We start from the raw sequence: 20509 nt of genomic DNA, 5'->3' as shown, positions 1-20509 counted from the left end.
AAGCTGACAGAAGAAGAGTTCACCGTCAAGTTATGCCCAAAATTCATTAAGGTGGGAGCACAGAGGGATAAAACGAAAGGAAATTTACTTTCACCCACCTCCAATACTCTCCTCCACCTGGACCCCTTCCTAAATTTCTCTGCCCGCCTCATTCCATCCTATCTCCTTTTGAACTAACTGGACTCCATGCTCTCAAATCCAACCCTAACTTAGTAATCAAGCCTGCCGACAAGGGTAGTGCTGTTGTTGCCTGGCGTACTGACCTCTGCATTGTGGAGGCTGAGTGCCAACTCTTTCATACCTCCTCGTATCTCCACCTGGACCAAGGAACACCAGGCCATTGTGTCCACCACGGACACTGATCTAATTTCCTCTGGTGATTTCCCCATCACTGCCTCTAAGCTCATAGTCCCCCAACCCCGCACTGTTTGCTTATATCCCCTTCCCAAAATCTGCAAACTAGACTGCAAGGTAGATTCATTGTTTCTGCCTATTCCTGCCCCACACATCGCTTCCTACCTCGACTCAATTTTTTTTCTCCCCTTCCCACTTACATCCATGATTCTTCAGACACTGAGTTTCAGAATTTCTAGTTTGCAGGCTCCAGCCGCCTCCTGTTTACCATGCACGTGTAATCCCTTTACAATCCATACCCCATCAGGTTGTTCTCAGGGCTCTCTGCATCTTCGTGGAAAGAAGGTTTGAACCGTCCCCATCAGCCGCCCCCCTCCTCCGCCTGACCGAATTCAGTCTCACGCTGAACAACTTCTCCTTTAACTGTTTCCACTTTCTTTAGGTCAAAGAGATGGCTGTAGGTACCTACATGGTCCCAGTTATGCCTGTCTCTTTGTGGGGTATGTGGAACATGCCTTGTTCCAGTCCTACTTTGGTCCCTACCCACAACTCTTTCTCTGGTACATGATGACGTCATTGGTTCTGCTTCCCTCTCTCCAGAATTGGATGTTAATGAATATTCAGGACTGGGTAAGAAAGAAAAGAGAGGCTTTTAGCAGTTACAATTGAATGAGTTTTATTGTCACATGTGCTCAAATGAGGTACAGTGAAAAGTTTTCAAGTTGCCACTTACGGCACCATCTGAGGTACAAAGTAACTAGGTATAGATGCTTCAGTACAAGTTCGTAGGAAAATAGTTAGAAAAATAAAGAAATAAAAAATCCTGCATTACAGATTGTAGGAATAAGTTAGAAAATAGACAAATAAAAAGTTTAGAACAACAGTCCTTCTGACTAGTCTGCACTGGCACCTAGCCTCTGCTCTGCACTGAGCCTTGACTCCAGAACACTGGGCTTCACCTCGAAGCTTTCAAGACTGGGAGACCACATTGGAATCGCCTCGGAAGTCCATGCTGAGGCCGCGCTGGGCCAGGTGACCACCTCGACAGACCAGGAGACCATCTCACTGAGTCCGCGCCATGGCTGGGAGTCTGAGTCTGCACCAAGGTCAGGAGTTTAGAGCAAATCAGCAGATGTCCTGGTGGAGTATAGAATGTGCAGGGGAAAACTTAAGACAGCAACTAGGAAAACAATGAGGGACATGAAAAACCACTAAGCAGGTACAATTAGGACAATCCCAAGATATTCTATAAGTCCATTAGGGAAAGAAGATAAAGAGGGAAAGAGTAGGCCCATTAGGGACTAAGGTGGTAATCTGTGCATGGAAACAGAGGACATTGCAATATGTTAAGTGAGTACTTCACATCTGTCTTCATTCGAGCAGGAAGATGTAGGTACAGAATTCGGGAAGAGGGACTTAGGCTTTTTGTGCAGAATGAGGAAGTGGTCTTGGAGGTTTAGGTGGGCTTAAAAGTGGACAGATCAACTGTATTTCAGGCTGCTGTGCACGATGAGGGAGGAAATTACAGGGGCCCTGAACCAAATTTTTAATTCTCTGGTCAGAGGGATGGTGCCCTGAAGCTAACGTGGTTCCACTTTTCAGAAAGTGTGATGGAGATAAACTAGAATTTCAGACCAGCAAGTCTCTCATCAGTGATAGGGAAACTGTTGGAGAAATTTCTGGAAGAGAGAATTAATCTCTGCTCGGAGGGATCAGGGGTAGTCAGCATGGCTTTGTCAGGGAGTCATGCCTAACAAATCTGATTGTCTCCTTGAAAATTTCTATCAGGTATGTAAATGAGGGTAGTGCAGTTGATGTGGTTTGTATGGATTTTAGCAAAGCCTTTGACAAGATCCTAAATGGGAGATTGATATAGAAGGTAAAAACACACGGGTTTAAGCATATTTTGACAAGTTGGAGCCAAAATTGGCTTGATGATAGGAGACAGAGGGTGATGATAGAAGGCTGTTTGTGGGACTGGAGTTCAGTATCCAGTGGTGTAACACAGGGATCAGTTCTGGGTCGCTTACTGATCATGATATATATAAATAATGTAGGTGAATTAGGGGAGGGGAATGGTCAGTAAATTTGTAGATGACATAAATATTGACAAAGTAGTGAGGATGAAGGTCTTAAGTTGCAGGAAGATGTAGATGGGTTGTCAGATGGGCAGATCAGAGGCAGATGAAATTTAACCCTGACAAATGTGAGGCAATGCATTTTAAAAGAAATAACCAGACAACGGAGCACTCGATGAATAGCAGGCCACCAGGAAGCAGAGAGGGACAGACAGATCTTGGGGTACTTGACCACAAACCCCTGAGGGCAACAGGACAACTTACTAGGGTAGTTAAGGAAGCATACAGGCCTTTATCAGTTGTGGCATGGATTATTAGATCAGAAAGCTATGCTGGAGCTGTACAGAACTTTGCTGTGGTCCCAACTGGAGTACTGTGTGCAATTCTGGCTAGCGTATTATAGGTAGGATATGCTTGACTGGAGGAGGTACAATGGAGATTCACCAGGATGTTGCCTGGGATGGAGCATTTTAGTTCTGAAGAGAAGCTGGACAGGCTGAGATTATTTTCTTCAGAACAATGAAGGCTGAGGGGAGACCTGATCAAGCTGTATAAGATTGAGGGGCATGGACAGGTGAATAGGAAGCAGCTGTTCCCCTTTGTTGAAGGGTTAATAATGGGAGGGCATAATTTTAAGGTGCAGAGCAAGGAAATTTGAGTAAAAATGTTTTTCATCAGAGGGTGATGGGAATCTAGAATACATTGCCTGGGAGGGTGGTAGAGGCAGAAAATCTCACAACCTTTTAAAAAAATATGTGGTTGAGCACTTGAAATGTCATAACATTCAACGCTATAGGCCAAGTGTTGGAAAATGGTATTGGTGTAGATATATTGGTCCAGACTCGATGGACTGAGGGGCCTCTACTGTATGACTCTATGATGAACCTTTTTCAAATAAGGCCATATGTTGGCTTAGCTTCATAACGGAGGTATAAGTGTGATCCTAAAGAAAGATGCTCTGATTTTCTTTGGGTGTGCCTACAGTTATGCTTTTGGATTGTGCTGCATGTGTTCTGGGTAAAGTATTCTCATCTTTAAATGGTTTGCAGGTGTGTGGTCTCTTTTGCTGTATTTTATAAGTGACTGTGCTGAATCTTCTCACAGATAGATAACAAAGGAAACCATCTACTTGTGCACGAAGAGTCCTCCATCAATGTTCCTGCCATTGCTGCTGCACATGTGATCAAGCGATACATTGCCCAGGCTGCAGATGAATTGTCTTTTGAAGTAAGTTGCCATCTAATTACAAAACCAGCCTGAGAGAATGGAGAAAAAGTGTGATCATTCTCTTTGATTTTAATCTCCTCCTCCAGTATTTGCCGTGTCATTTGGAAATACGAGCATGTTTTATTAGCATTGACTGCCCCAGTTAACCTTTTCCAACTGACCGGTCTTTGTAAGAATTTTTAACAGAGATGATCAATTATAAAGAAAGCAAAGTGAAGCCTGATGCTGATTCTGTCCTAATTATTGTCCCTAAATATATGCATTTTAGCAAAGGTCACTGAAGTAGTGGTGAGATGTTTGAGCAGTAGACCAGTTGTTGCCCCTTATGGGGTTATAATGGACTTAGCTTCAACTTGTACTTGTTGACTAGTTTTTTTCAGTTGTACACTTAATTTTGTCAACTGAGCTTCAGGAAGCTATACACAGGCTGCTCTAATGGGTAAAACTGGACTCCGAGAGCCAAAACCTAATTTATTACTTACTTTGAATTTGAAATACCCTGTCAGATTAACAGATCTAATATTAAAAATCCTAATTTTCTCAAATGTCCAGTGATTTTTGCAGGATTTGGGGTTTCTCTTTGGTTTGGTCCATAACTGGGGAAAATTGTCTTATCAGTAGAGGTTTAGTGCGTTGATTGTGACATACAAATACTGACACCTGTGCCTGACCATCTTTCAGTGGCAGCATCCAGAACCAAGTTGTATTTACAGGGATGAATGTGAGCTCAGTACCTCATATATAATTTCTTAGATCTGCCTGTTATCAGATCAGTACGGAGTCAGGAATCATCCATACTGAGTGCTCATCAGGTGAAAGCTATTCAGCTACTTAAGATTATTCTACCCTTGTCAGCTGGAGAAATGGGCTTTCTTTAAAGTGTTCAGTGGTTTCAGTAACACATCACTGGTGTGCACAACTTAACTAAACGCCATGCTTTGACACTTTTACACATCAATAGGTGACTGATGGAATTTCATTAAATAAAACTCCATGAACAGAGTGGGCTGAATTTGAATTTTCAAGTTATCTACTGACTTTATTTAAATCTGGATGAGGACTTCATTTTCCATACTTCTGGTGATGTTTGGGGATCTGTAGGTGATCAGTGCTGATGTCCAAAAGTGTGGACTCTGCTTCCTTTCACTCACCTGATGTTGAAGTGGGAATATTCAGACCTGTCTCCATTAGAACAACACCATGAACACACCAAACATCTGGATACATCCAGGCTGTGTGCTGCCTACCTCGAACTGATTTGCCAAGAAAAGAAACACTGTTAGTCACATGTACTCTCAGGATTCACTTGTGATTTTTTTCTGCACCACTTATTTTCACAGAATATAAATGCTAACCACTGAGCCACCATGCTGCCCCTTTTATAAATCCTGATTCCCTGATCGGGAATGTAGTGTACTGTACTCAGAAGTCATCGTCTTGTGCTAACACAGTACCAGAAGTTTTTTACCAAGCGTTAAGAGTTAGATTTGTGCAATGTGTTTGAATTTCCTTGGTTTTGTTTTTTGAAAGCATCCATTGCACATTAAATATTGGAGTGAAGAGACTGTTGTGGCTGGGAGGAGACTGGTGTGCTCATGTGCCAAGGGGAGTACTGAGAAGTTGACTGAAATGCTGTTTCTGCTGTGTTTCCTAGGTCGGAGATATAGTGTCTGTTATCGATATGCCCCCTAAAGAAGATACGACATGGTGGAGGGGAAAGCATGGGTTTCAGGTAAGCGCCTGTGTGTGATGGTGTAATGTTGTTGAGATCTCTTCATTGAATTGATGTTGCTGCTTTTGAGCAACTATTTGAGAGATATATCTTTTATCAGAAGTTGATAATGTTGTTCCTTAAACAGTGTTCAGTTGAACATAATCTGGATTGTGGCTTAGTGGACAAACTTGTGTATCTGGCATGCTCATAGCTTGGTTATAGATGTCTTGGTTAAACAGAACTTTAGTTTCTTTACTTGGCTTCCGTACATATTACGCTCATATTATCTCTCAATGCTTTTCACTCAATTTCACTTTATCATTTCTGTTCAAAACTTTCCTTTACACAGTAGGGTTGCTGAAAGAAATTAAATCTCAGAAAAGTTATATTCCATATTCCGCAAAGTATATATTTTGGGACTTGTTCTGTGAATTTAGAATGCCTTTGAGTTGTAGCTGCTGTATAAACATCTTTATTGTACAAGTGAGAAATTGTGCCAATTTTATCACAACGAGAATTGCAGCATGAAATCCTCTTCATGAGTGGAATAGCTGCTACATTTCTTTTGCTACTTCTGTCTTCGCTTTGTCCATCTTATTTATCATCACTGCATAATATGAAAGGGTATTCAGCATTGCATCTCTGTTAACTCTGGAGCAAACATCCACGTCATTCTAACTTGCTGTCCTTTACTCAGCCTTGGTCAAATATGTATCCATATACCCTTCAAAAGCTGAGATTGATTCTGCTTCTACCATTCTGTGTTCTAACAAACTCTTTATTTGAGTAATGTTCCTGATATCTCTTTATTCTTTTGGTTGTGTTAAGTTTATTCCCTTTAATTATTGACTTGCTGAGCAGTGGAGACAGTTCCTCCTGATTATTGCATCAAAGCCCTAGTACATTTTGAACTCTTCTTTGCTGCAGTGGAAAATATTTCAGGTTTTCTACACTTTAACTGAAGCCTCTCCTCCTGGGGTCATCAGAACAGTTTTGTACTACACCTTCTCTGTAGCTTTGTAACATTGGTTCAAATATTATGAGCCCAAAACTGGACCAGATATCTGCATCAGCAATGTTTTTTTTGCACCCCTAGTTATTCCTCTTTGCTTTTATCATGATTTTCCCTTGTTATGAAACCTAGAATCCCTCTCCTTTTACAGTTTTATCAACTTGTCCTTACATTTGTAAAGGTTTGAGTATCTGACCCAAGAGCATGTAGCTGTTGCTTTGCTGTTTACTAGTGCTGTTTCTCTTTGCTGTTTGTGGGGCCTTTTCAGTGTTCAAATTGGCCATTCTTCACAAAGTAACTAACAGGTATGGGAGCGCAATGGAGTATGTAATTAAAATAGAATTATAATTGGCTGTGAAATGTAACGGTAATGTGTAACAATTAACCAAATGATCAAAAGACTGACATGCAGGAATAAGTATGTTTCATCCAGTCAGGATCTCAAACAGGATTGAACTGTAGATGCATAGATCTCTATCAGAAGTGAACTCTGAATTGTACATACATCATCCTGAGTAATATGTTAGGTCCTTTGTGGAGTCATTCTAATGCTGGTTTTTTTGATTGAAGTGGTTGAGGAATCAGTACTGCTGGGTGAGTTGGGGAAACTGCTGGAGTGGGTGCTTGGACAGGTCAATCAATTGATTTCCTCAACCTCAATTGAGTTAACTGTTCCTCGGGGATTGTCTCTTCTCATTATGCAATGGTCAGGAATTTACTTTGAAATACTTAAACCTCAATCCGCAGTTCAACAATATTTACGTACAAAGTTCAGCCTGTAACTGTTAATTTTTATCACTCTTTTTACCTCTCAGTTCAAGACACCTCTGTGTATAAGAAACAGAATTCCAGATGCTTTATACATAAATAAAATCTAGTTTCAGATTCATTTATTTTCTTCATTTTGACCTGCTAAAAAGGAAACAATGTTTTTGACCATAATTGGAAAGTTAAATCGGTGAATTTACTACAGTAATTCAGATTTGCAGTGCCTGATTTCTACCTTTGTTTAATTTGCAGGTTGGATTCTTTCCCAGCGAGTGTGTGGAGCTCATTAATGATAAAGTTCCTCATTCTGTGACTAGTGCAATGCCAAAGCCAGGTATAGTAATCTTCTATCCTCCACCTACTGTGCAGATGGCATCCAATTCAGTTCTGATCAGTGTGGGTGTGAAAATCTCTAAATGCTCATAGATAATTTCCATAGGAATGTGCAACAGTGGGTGTCTTGCTCTGAGATATTCATGTGCCTACCATATTTCAATATTCAATTGTAGTCTTGCACAAATATGAGTCATATCTCACATGGCCATTTAAGTATAGCATTTGCTAAGTATATAAAATTGTGTGAGGCATGGGTAAGGTGGATAGTTGGAGTCTTTATCCCAGGATGGAAATGTTGAATACGAGAGGGCATAGTTTTAAGATGAGAGGGGAAAGTTTAAAGGAAATGTGCAAGGTAATTTTTTAATGCAGAGGATGGTAAGTAACTGGAACGCATTACCAGGGGAGGTGGTTGGAGCAGATCGACAACAACGTTTCAGAGGCATTTAGACAGACATGAACAGGCAGAGAATAGAGAGATACAGACCATGTAAAGGTAGATAGGATTAGTTTAGAATGGTATCATAGTTGGCATAGACATTGTAGGCTAAAGGGCCTGTCCTCGTGCTGTACTATTCTGTTTGAAGACAAACCTGTGGAGTCTGTAGATTTTTATTTGTGTTTCAAATTGTATACAATATATCTAGGAAAAAAATATACATGTGCAGCATTCAGTGTTTCTTTATACATGATCAGAAGAGGTGTGTCCTTTGTAATATCTGAAGACTGTATAAATTGGAAAGTTTACCAAATTGCAGGGATGAGCAAATACAGCCCCAATCAACATGAGAACATCCAACACTGCATGAGAGTATTTCAAGCAAATTCAATTTCAGGGAGAGAGAGTTTACTGTTAATAGGTACTGGTGTTTTCATTTTCCTGTCATTTGCACTGTGATATCAATATATTACTGGAGATGAGAGGCATTGTTACGGAGTGATGTGCTCATTCCATCGGAATATTAATATTCAGATGTGGTAGAGTAATAGTTCTTTGTCTCTATCTCCATTTCACGTAACTCAGTCCCAATTTGTTTAGCAGTAAATGAAATGTCATGTCCCAAGAATTTTATGTAATTCAGACAAATACTTCATTTCATAATCTTAGCTTCTTACTTAATTTACGGTTTTATTTCCATGCTAGGTGACCCCTCTCAGCCACCTAGTGTCGCAGTGCTTTTTCTGCTGGTCTAAGGGGGTGCCGCACCCCCATCTCCTACCGACTAACCTCATCCCGCCCCCTTGACCTCTCTGTCCTCCCTGGACTGACCTATTCCCTCCCTAACTCCCCACCTACACTCACCTTGACTGGCTCCATCCCCGCCTCTTCGACCTGTTTGTTTCCTCTCCACCTATCCTCTCCTCTATCCATCTTCTATCCGCCTCCCACTCTCTCCCTATTTATTTCAGAACCCCCATCCCCTCCCCCTTTTCTGATGAAGGGTCTAGGCCCGAAACGTCAGCCTTTCTGCTCCTATGATGCTGCTTGGCCTGCTGTGTTCATCCAGCCCTGCACCTTGTTGTCTTACATTCTATAATAGTCTGTTACAGTGAAGCAGTACTACAATTTTACTGGATTAAGGGCTGCCCTCTCACGTGCTGGAGTAAAATCCAACCTGTTCATGTGTTGGAGTAAGGTGTGGCCTGTTCTTGAACATACAAACATGTGAAATATAATCAGAGTTATAGAGATCTACAGCACAATCAAAGGTGCTCCCATTGCGTCTATGCTAGCCAGAAACAACCAGCTAACTAATTTAATCCCATTTTTTCAGCATTTGGACCATAACCTTGTATACCATGACAACACAAGTGAATGTCTAAATACTTCTTAAATGCTGTGAAGGTTTCTGCCTCTACCATGGTGGCTCAGTGGTTAGCCCTGCTGCCTCACAGCGACAAGGACCTGGGTTCAATTGCAGCCTCGGGCGACTGTTTATGTGGAGTTTGTACATTCTCCCCATTTCTGTGTGGGTTTCCTCCGGGTGTTCCAGTTTTCTCCCACAGTCCAAAGATGTGCAAGTTAGGTGGATTGACCGTATTAAATTGCCCATAGTGTCCAGGGGTGTGCAGGCTGTGTGGGTTAGGCAGGGTTGCAGGACTGTAAAACACAACAGATGGTTGTATGCACAGCCCAGACCATCACAGAAGCCAACCACCCATCCATGGATACCATTTATACCTCTCATTGCCACGGAAAGGCTGCCAAAATTATCAAAGATCCCTCGCCCCCTGGTAATGCTCTCCTACAACCTCTTCCATCAGACAGAAGATGCAAAAGCTTGAACACGCGCAAGCAGATTTAAGAACAGCCTGCCATTATTAAACTGATGAATGGATTTTCTAGTTTAAAATAAGGTTGATCTTGTTAATATTGCTCTTGCCTCGCACGTGTCCTGTGAGGTGTAACCTGTATGCCTCACTCTGTCCAAGCTTTTTCAACTTATGATTGTACAATATGTCCTTGCTTACTATGATTTGCCTGTACTGTTCGCAAGCCAAGCTTTTCGTTGTACTTAGGTACACGTGACAATAAATCAAATCAAACCAATCAAATAGGAACAGGGTAGGGAGATGAGTCTGGGTAGGATGCTCTTCGGGAGGTTGGTGTGGACTCATTGGGTAGAAAGGCCTGTTTCCACACTGTAGGGTTGCTAAGATTTCTATGATTTCACCCTTACAGTAAGGTCAAGATTCATAGGAACAAAGGAATTAGGAGTGGGCGGGACAATTCATGGGTGATGTTATCCTTGTCTCCACTCCACTTTCCTGTCTGCTCCCCATAGCTCTTCATCCCGTTTTTCATCGGAAATATATCTATTTCTTTCTTGAATCTATTGATTGATTGATTCTCCCTTCACTGCACTCTGGGGCAGAGTTCCACAGATTCACAACCCTCTGAAAGAAGTAGTCTCTCCTTATCTCAGTTTTGAGCCTACCTTCTCTCACTCATATGGCCTCATGTTTGAGACTGTTCCACAAGGGGGAGCATCTGTTCAGCACTGCTGTCTCACAGCGCCAGGGACCTAGGTTTAATTCCAGCCTCGGGCAACTGTCTGTGTAGAGTTTGCATATTCTCCCTGTTTCTATGTGGGTTTCCTCCGGGTGCTCCAGTTCCTCCCAAAGTCTAAAGATGTGCAGGCTAGGTGGATTGGCCATGGTAAATTGCCCGTAGTGTTTAGGGATGTGTAGATTAGGTGGGTTATAGGGGAGTTGGTCTGGGTGGGATGCTGTGAGGGTTGGTGTGGACTTATTGGGCCAAAGGGCCTGTTTCCACACTGTAGGGATTCTATGATTCTATGAACAACCTTATTAATCTCATTTAGCAATTTATATACCCCAAATAGATCCTTCTTATTCTTCAGAGTTCCAGCGAGTACAACCCCAAGCTATTCAACCGCTTCTTGTCCAACAGACCTTTCATCCCTGGAGTCAATCTGTGAACTTCCTCTGAACTACCTCCAGTTACACCACATCTTTCCTCAAGTAAGGAGACCAAAACTGGACGCAATATTCCAAGTGTGGTCTCACCAATGCCTTATATAATTATAATAGCATTACTTTCATAATTCAATCTTTTTGCAATAAATGCCAGGGTTCCATTTGCCTTTCTTATTATATGCTGCACCTACATACCCACTTTCTGTGATTCATGCCCAAAGACGCCCAGATCCCTTTGCACTGACATATTTTGAATCTGCTTCCCATTTAAATAAAAATTTGCCGTTTTATTTTTCTGCCCAAAATGGACAACCTCACACTCATCTACATTAAACTCCATTTGCCAGATTCTGGTCCATTCTCCTAGTCTATCAATATCCATGTGTAAACTCTTCATCTGCTCAATACTGTCTGCTTTCCTGCCTATTTTAGTGTCATCCACCAGCTTTGCTGTGTTGCACTGTATCATATATATAGATTGTAAGTAGTTGAGGTCCAAGAACAGAACAGCGGCACCTCACTAGTTACAGTTCGCCATCCAGAGAAGAACCCATTTATCCCAACCCTCTACTTTCTGTCAGTCAGCCAATCCTCTATCCAAGCCAATAATCTACCCTTAACCCCCTGAAATTTAACCTTCTGGATCAGTCTTTTATGTGGCACCTTGTCAAATGCCTAATGGAAGTCTATATATATCACATCCACTAGATCCCCATTATCCACCTTGCTGGTTTCATCCTCAAAGAATTCCAGCAAATTTGTCAAGCATGACGTGATCTTCATGAAACAGTGCTGACACTGGTGAATTGAGCTTTGTGTTTCCAAGTGTTCAGTTATCTCCTCCTTTATGATTGACTCCAGCAACTTCCCCACCACAGAGGTCAAACTACCTGGTCTGTAGTTTCCCCCTTGCTGCCTATCTTCTGTTTTTGAATAAGGCTGCTATATTAGCATTTTCTAATGCACTGGTACCTTTCCAGAATTCAGGGAATTTTGGAAAATCATAACTAATGCATCCACTGTCTCTGCTTCCACCTGCTTTAACACCCTAGAGTGCCCCATTAGGCCCCAGGGATTTATTTGCCTTTAATCCCATCAGTTTACTCAATACCTTCTCTCTAGTTATAGTAATTTCACCAACTTCCTGTATAGTAACTGCAGTTTTTGGGAAGAAATTATTATCTTCCACTGTGAAAACAGAGAAAAAAATATTGGTTTAGTGCCCTGCTAATTCTGAGTTTCCCGTTATTGCCTCACCATTTTCATCTCCTAAAGGACAACATTTACGTTCACTATTCTCTTCTTTTTCATATACTTGTAGAAGCTTTTGGTACTAGTGCTTATGTTTTCTGCTAGTTTCCTTTCATAGTTCATCTTACCTCTTGATTTCGTTTTTGGTAACCCTTGGCTGATGGTTAATGTCCTCTCAATCCTCCAGAGTACCTTTTGCAGTATGGTATGCTGTAATTTTTGCCTTTGTTATTCTTGACTTCCTTGTTAAACCATGGATGATTTTTTCACTTTTTTACAATTCCTCTTCCACTCAGGAATATACTTTAATCATGAGGTATTTGGGGTGTCTCCCCAAGCATTTGCCTCTGTTCTTCAAATGTCCTGTCCTTTAATATTTTTGTCCAATCGGACCAACTGTTTCCTCAAGCCTGTATAATTACCTTTTCCCAGTGTCAAAACTCTTATATGTGACTCCCACCACCCTCTGGGTAAAAAAGTGTTTTTATAGAGTCCTATAGCATGGAAACAGACCTTCGGTCGAACTCATCCACACTGACTAGACATCCCAATCTGACCTAGTCCCACTTTCCAGCATTTAGCCCATACCCCTCTAAACTCTTCCTATTCATATAATCCTCTGGATGCCTTTTAAATGTTGTAATTGTATCCATGTCCACCACTTGCTCTGGCAGCACGTTCCATACACGCACCATCCTCTGCGTGAAAATGGTATCCCTCAGGCCCTTTTTACAACTTTGCTCTCTCACCTTAAACCTATGTCCTGTAGTTTTGGACTCCCCCACCCTGGGATAAAGACCTTAGCTATTCACTCTATTGTTGCCCCTGATGGTTTTGTACACCTGTATAAGGTCAACCCTCAGGTTCCGAAGCTCCAGGGAAAAAAAAAAGCCCCAGCTTATTCAGCCTCTCCCTATAACTCAAAATCTCTCTAAACCTTCTGCCCCCTGTCATTTATCCCTGCAGCAAGGGGAATAGCTTCTTCCCATCTACCTTGTCTAAACCATAAGGCATGGGAGCAGAAAGTAGGCTATTCAGCCCATCGAGTCTGCTCTGCCATTCACTCATGGCTGATAAGTTTCTCAACCCCATTCTCCTGCTTTCTGTCCATAACAGTTGATCCCCTTGACAATGCTATCTATTGCTGTCTTAAATGTACTCCGTGATCTGGCCTCCAGCCTTCTGTGGCAGTGAATTCTATAGATTCCCTACTCTGGCTAAAGAAGTTTCCCCTTATCTCTGATCGAACAGGTCTTCCCTTTACGCTAAGGCTGTGCCCTCAGGCCCTAGTCTCTCCTACCAATGGAAACATCTTGCTAACATTCACTCTGTCCAGGCCATTCAGAATTCTGTAAGTTTCAATTAGGTAGAGTTGTGGATAGTGAGGAGGGCTGCTGTAGGTTGCAGCGAGACATTGACAGGATGCAGAGCTGGGCAAAGAAGTGGCAGATAGAATTCAACCCAGAAAGGTATGAAGTGATTCATTTTAGAAGGTAGAAAATTTGCATGCAGAATACAGGGTTAATGGCAGGATTCTTGGCAGTGTGAAAGAACAGGGATTTCAGAGCCATGAGGTTATGCTGCAGCTCTATAAAGCTCTGGTTAGACCACACTTGGAATATTGTGTTCAGTTCTGGTGACCTCATTATAGGAAAGGTGTGGAAGCTTTAGAGTGGGTGCAGAGGAGATTTACCAGGATGCTGCCTGGATTGGAGGGCAGGTCTTATGAGGAAAGGTTGAGGGAGATAGGGCTTTTTTCATTGGAACGATGAAGGATGAGAGGTGACTTGATAGAGGTTTACAAGATGATGAGAGGCATAGATAGAGTGGATAGCCGGAGACTTTTTCACAGGGCACAAATGGCTATTACGAGGGGGCGTAATTTTAAGGTGATTGGAGGAAGGTATAGGGGAGATGCCAGAGGTAGGTTCTTCACACAGAGAGTGGTGGGCATGTGGAATGCACTGCCGGCTGTGGTAGTGGAGTCAGATACTCTAGAAACTTTTAAGCAACTCTTGGGTAGGTGCATGGAGGATAGTAAAATGTAAGGTATGCAAGGTAGATTGATCTGAGTAGGATAGTATGTCGGCACAACGTCGTGGGCCGAAGGGCTGTACTGTGCTGTACTGTTCTATGTTCTGTCTGGCTGACTTTATAAACCAGTCACTGCAGGTGCAGCAGGTGGTGAAGAAGGCAAATGGTATGTTGATCTTTACAGAATCATAGAATCCCTACAATGTGGAAGCAGGCCATTCAGCCCATCAAGTCCACATCGACCCTCCAAAGAGCATTCCACCCAGACCCACCCCCTCCCCCATTCCTATATTCCCACCCTAGATACTTTGGGCAATTTAGCATAGTCAGTCCACCTAACCTGCACATCTATGGACTGTGGGAGAAAACCGGAGTGCCTGGAGGATACCCATGCAGACTCCACACAGACAGTCAGACAGTTGCCCGAGGCTGGAAACAAACCCGGGTCCCTGGCACTGTGAGGCAGCAGTGCTACCTACTGACCCACCGTGCCGTAGTGGGAAGATTTGAATATTGTAGCAAGTAAGTCTTGCAGCAATTATACAGGAACTTGGAGTGATCATGCCTGGACTATTGTCTGTAGTTTGGTTCCCTATTTGAGGAATGTTGTTCTTGCTCTGGTGAGAATGCAGCGAACATTTACCAGATGGATTCCTGGGATGGCAGGATGATGCGTGAGGAGGGGTTCAATTGGTTAGGATCATATTTGCAAGAGTTAAGAAGGATGAGGGGGAATTTCATAGAAAACTAGAAAATGCTAACAAGGCTAGACAGGCAGATGCAGGAAGGATGTTTCCAATGATGGGGTCACAGTCTAAGGGTATGAGGTAAACTATTTTAAATTTCGTTAATAGAGTCATGAGCGTGGAATTCACTACCACAGAAAATAATTGAGGTCAAAATGTTGTATGATTACAAGAAGGAGTTGGATATAGCACTTGGGGCGAAAGGGATCAAAGGAAATTGGGGAAAAGCGGGAGCAGGCTATTAAACTGGAATATCAGCCATGATCATAATGAACGATGGAGCAGACTCCTCCTGTTTTCTATGTTTCTGAAGTAATTGATATCTAACCGGTTTAGAAGGATATTGTAGGAGTGGGTAGGGAAAAGAATTCAAATGCATCCTTATTGTAACCAAGAGATCCTGTTGGGAGAGTGCCATGAATAAGGAGCTAAATTTTAACGAAATGTCCTGAAAAGGTAAAATCCTCTGATCTGTTCCTCAGCCATGTGTAATTTTACATAGGGATTTATGAAACTAAGGGGGTTGAACACATGGCTAAAGAAGAAAAGTGATGCAACAAAGTCGTACATCATATAATTACAGAGACTGGTCAAGCATGTAACAAAAGCAGAATGTTTTCAATTGGGGATTTTAACTTTAATATTAATTGGGTTAAACTGACTAGCACAGGTCATTAGGATAATGAATTTGTCGAATATCTGCCGGGTAGTTTTTCTCCAATATGTCGAGGACAAACAGGGTGGTATTTTTTAAAGAATTCTGTCATAGGTTGTGGGCATTGCTGACTGATCAGCATTTAATGCCAGTCTCTAGTTGCCCTTGAGAAAGTGGTGGTGAGCTTCCTTCTTGAACTGCTGCAGCCTATGTGCTGTAGGTAGACCCACAATGCCATTAGGAGGATGTTCCAGGATTTTGACAAAGTGACACTGAAGGAAAAGACATATATTTTCAAGTCAGGAGGGTGAATGACTTGGAGGGGAACTTGCACGTGGTGGTGTTCCCGTGTATCAGCTGCCCTTTGTCCTTCAAGATGGAAGTGGCCATGGTTTTGGAAGGTTCTGTCTAAAGATCTTTGAATTTCTGCAATGCATCTTGTTAATAGTACATGCTGCTGGTACTGAGCATCAGTAGATATGGTGCCGATCAAGTGGGCTCCTTTGTTCTCGATGGTGTCAAGCTTTGTGTTGTTGGAGCTGCACCCGTCCAGGCAAGTGGAGAGTATTCCGTCGAACTCAGGCTTTGGGGAGTTGGGAGGTGAGTTACTCACTGCAGTATTCCTAGCCTCTGACCTTCTCATGTAGTCCCTGTATTTATACAGTAAGTCCAGTTGCGTTTCTGGTCAATGATAACCCCACAGGATGTTGATAGTTGGGGATTCGCTGATGGTAATGCCATTGAATGTCAAGGAGTGATGGTTAGATCGTCTATTACTGGAGATGGTCATTACCTGGCATCTGTATAGCGTGAATGTGACTTACCACTTGTCAGACCTAGCCTGGGTATTGTCCAGGCATTAAGTTTAAAAATAATGAACCAGATTTTGTTAATGGCAGATGAATATTTATGTAATAGCTATCATAATATGATCAAGGACAATGCAGTGTTTGAACAGGAGAATCATAAAACAATTACAAAGGTTCCATTTTTAGGCATAGTTGACTTCAGTGAAATGAAAGTGAGCTGTTCGTGGTGAAGTTGGCAGATTTGTGCATGGATAAAATGACAAGGTCAGGGGGAGGTGTTCAAATGAGAACTCAACATGATACAGATTTATACTACTAAGGGAAAAAGAAATATGTTTGCCAAAAGTAACAGGCATGGACAAGGAAAGGATTCTGGTCTCATAAGCATTCCTGACGTTATTCACTCCCCTTCAGGTCAATATCTTCTGGGTCTTTGTCTGGATTTCCCCTCTCGACCTGTTTTCCTCCCTGAAAAGATTCCTTAGTAGATATGTCTTTCACTATGTCTTTCTTCATCTATCCTAATATTTCTTCTCTGTGGTTCTCTTTTTATTTTGTAATGTTCGTGTGAAGCACAAAGTAGCAATTATTATCATAGAATCATAGAATCCCTACAGTGTGGAAACAGGCCCTTCAGTCCAACAAGTCCACACTGACACTCAGAGCATCCCACCCAGACCCATCCCCCTATAACCCACTTAATCTACAATCCCTGAACACTACGGGCAATTTAGCACGGCCAATCCACCTAACCTGCACATCTTTGGACTGTGGGAGGAAACTGTAGCACCCAGAGGAAACCCATGTAGACACGGAGAGAATGTGCAAACTCCACACAGAGGGTGGAATTGGACCCGGGTCCCTGGCGCTGTGAGGCAGCAGTGCTAACCACTGAGCCGCTGTGCCACCCATGTAAAAGAAAAGGACAGTTAAGTAAAAATAAGCACAGATCCTGTTGAATATGGGTAATACAGAGAGCAGTAAAGGATAACAAAACAGATACAGAAAGGGAGTAGGAAGAAAAAGTTGTAAGTGAAATCAAAATCAGCACATCAAGCTGAAAGAAGTGCAGGTTAACGGGATTGGCCATGCTAAATTACCCTGTAGAGTCCAAGGATATGCAGGCTGGTTGGGTTAGCTATGATAAATGTGGGGTTATGGGAATAGTTTGGGGCTCTGGGTCTGAGTGGGATGCTCTTCAGAGGGTCTTTGCAAACTCGATAGGCTGAATGGCCTCTTTCCGCACTGTAGGTAATCTTAGAATTCTGTGATTCTATGTTGTGTTAGTATTTACAGTAGGTGAGAAGGGTAGTGTAAATATAATTTATTGGAAATGTTAAGCAGGTCTGACAGCATCTGTTGTGACAGAAACAGATATTGTTGACTTAAGGATGACACTTCAGAACTGAAATTTTTTAGCGATATAACAGCTTTAAATAAGGCCGGGGAAAGAGAGGAAAGACCACAAGGGAAAGTCTAATCGCTTGGAAAACATAGAGACTAAACAACAGAAGGATTGATCGTGTGTGTCAAAAAGAGATGGTGCTTGGATAAGTCATGAAACAAATGTCTAAAGCAATTGTCAAAGTGAAAAGTACGGCGCAGCCACACCTGGCCTGCAAAAGAAATCGGGACAGTCGTTAATATGTGCAATTATTGTATTATTGATTTAAACTTGAATATAAGTGTGTTGATCAGTGACCTCACAGATAATTTGAAAATAGTGAGGACAACAGCCATAGATTACAGAAGGATATAAGTGGACTGGTCAGATGTGCTGATCAGTGGCCACTGGTATTCAATCCAGGTAGGTGCAAGGTGAAGCACTTGAGCAGGACAAATAAGACAAGTAAATACATGATGAACAACAGGACCCCGGGAAGCATCAAGCATCAGAGGGACCTTGGTGTGCATGTCCACTGATCCTTTAAGGTAGCAGATAGACAAAGTGGCTAAGAAGGCATATGGTATGTTTGTTTTTTATTAGCCAAGGCGCAGAGTTTAAGAGCAAGGAGGTTATGCTGGGAACTGTATAAATCATTAGTTAGGCCACAGATTGAGTACTGTGCGCAGTTCTGGAATTGTCTTACTGGAGGGATGTGATTACGTTGGAGAGGGTGTAGCAGAATTGACCAGGATGTTGCCTGAGCTGGAGAGTTCGGTTATCAAGGAAAATTGGACAGATTGGGATTATTCTCCTTGGAGTAGAGGAGACTGAGGTGGACAAAATTGAGATTTTTAAAATTGTGGGGCATTGACAGAGTACACAGGAAGAAACTTTCCCCTTGGTGGAGGGAGCAATGACCAGAGGCAGAGATTTAAGATAAGGGGCAGGATGATTCGAGGGACTGTGAAGAACAACCTTTCCATCCAGATGATGGTGCGAATCTACCTGTAACGGTGGTAGAAGCAGAAACTTTCATAATATTTAAGAAGTAGTTAGACATGCACTTACAATGCCAAGGCCTACAAGATTGTGGGCCAAGTACAGGAAAATGAGATTCAAATAGTTAAGTTGTCATTTTTGAATGTCACTATCTCGATTGATTGAAGGGCCTTTTACAGTACTGTAGCCCTCTGTGACTCGGTATCGATTCCTTAAGATGTATGAGATGCAGTTCCTCAAGCTGATGTTAAGCTTAGTTGAAACAGGAGATCAAGGTCAGAATAAGAGTGGAGTAGGGAATTAAAGTGACAGGCGCTGTGTCATGCTTGCAGTCTGAAAGGTGGTGATCTGAAAAGAACAGCTACTCAGCCACTGTTTGGCCTGTCCAAAGTGGAGGGGATTTCATTATGAGCAGCAAATACTGTACACTAAATTGAAATTCCTGATCGTAGCCTCTGTCCCATCTCTCTTGCGTTATAGTCTGTTCTGTGTTTTTGTTAGAATACAGTCTGTCATGTGTTTTTATTGGATTATGTGCTTTTATTGGAGCACAGTGTTCATTGTACTTTTGTTGATGTATATTCTGCCCTGTACTTGTCTTGAGAATATAATGGATCAGTGTGGTTGTTTGTGGAATTAGTGCCTGGCTTTTTACACACTTTGTCCAAAAAAGTACGTTATTCAGTTGAACAGTGTGAGAAAAGAGTTGTCATATATTAATGACACAGTTTTGTTATGAAATTCAAATCAAATAATTTAGTCGAAATTAGGTTCACATTGCATCTTATAGAGAAACAATAATCAGCAATCTGCACTTTATTTACATTAAGATATAAAAACTCTGTGTGAATCTTCTATCCAGTGGAGTTGAATTATCAGAAGTCATTAGACAACACTGGATCAGCTCATTCTTCATTTTGGTGATAGAACTTAGAAAATGTGAGTATATTTAACATTCCAGGAGTAATTGATAATTGGCAACTGTTACAAAAGTGACATATGATTTGATTCCACACTGAAGAAGTCTTGGGATTCAGAATCGATACCACTGTGACTGAATGGTGGGGTCCAGGATTTCTTCCACAATAAAAGAAAGCTGGGGTCGGGGATTGATTCCACAGAAACAGAGTGGTAGATCCAGGATTTGTTCCACACTGTTGGAATGTGCAAGCCCTGGACTGACAGTAGACAGAGTCCTGATTTTGTAAGTAGTGGTGCAATCTGAATATTGTTCGTTACTGTCAGGCTACCTGAACAGGACCACTTTGCCCCAGATTTTATTTCTTATTTCAAACTTTCAACTGGATGTGCAAACCCAGTCTATGCTAATACTGTATTGCAAAATATTTGCCTTGTTGTGGCCAGATGCTTGATACTAATGGGTTACTTTGCTGTATGGTGGAGCCAAGGTGACAAAGTTTGGAGTTCTTTTTACACAATGTATCATGCATGGTGATTGAGCCTTTGTCTATTAACCAGTGTGTCTCACTGGGGCAAGTTTGACCATCATCTGTAGCTGTCTTGTTGCAACTTCTCAGTAAATGTATGACGTTTGAGTTTGTTACAGAGATAGTAGGAACTGCCGATGCTGGAGAATCTGAGATAACAAGGTGTAGAGCTGGATGAACACAGCAGGCCAAGCAGCATCAGAGGAGCAGGAAAGCTGACGTTTCGGGTCTAGACCCTTCTTCAGAAATG

General features: G+C 42.0%; 1 protein-coding gene across 6 annotated transcripts in view; it reads left to right on the top strand.

Moving 5' to 3' along the window:
- LOC109917665 (rho GTPase-activating protein 32-like) overlaps window positions 1-20509 on the top strand; it is a 488544-nt gene that overhangs the window by 354920 nt on the left and 113115 nt on the right. For all 6 annotated transcript variants that reach the window (XM_048615489.1, XM_048615490.1, XM_048615491.1 and 3 more), the window contains 3 exons: window positions 3537-3659; window positions 5314-5391; window positions 7406-7487. In XM_048615489.1, the coding sequence (XP_048471446.1) occupies window positions 3537-3659; window positions 5314-5391; window positions 7406-7487 (283 nt within the window). The remainder of the gene's footprint in view (window positions 1-3536; window positions 3660-5313; window positions 5392-7405; window positions 7488-20509) is intronic.

The sequence above is a fragment of the Rhincodon typus genome, chromosome 32, assembly GCF_021869965.1.
Source record: "Rhincodon typus isolate 14 chromosome 32, sRhiTyp1.1, whole genome shotgun sequence".
In the NCBI taxonomy this organism is placed as follows: domain Eukaryota; kingdom Metazoa; phylum Chordata; class Chondrichthyes; order Orectolobiformes; family Rhincodontidae; genus Rhincodon; species Rhincodon typus.
This window is presented reverse-complemented; position numbering and strand designations above follow the sequence as displayed.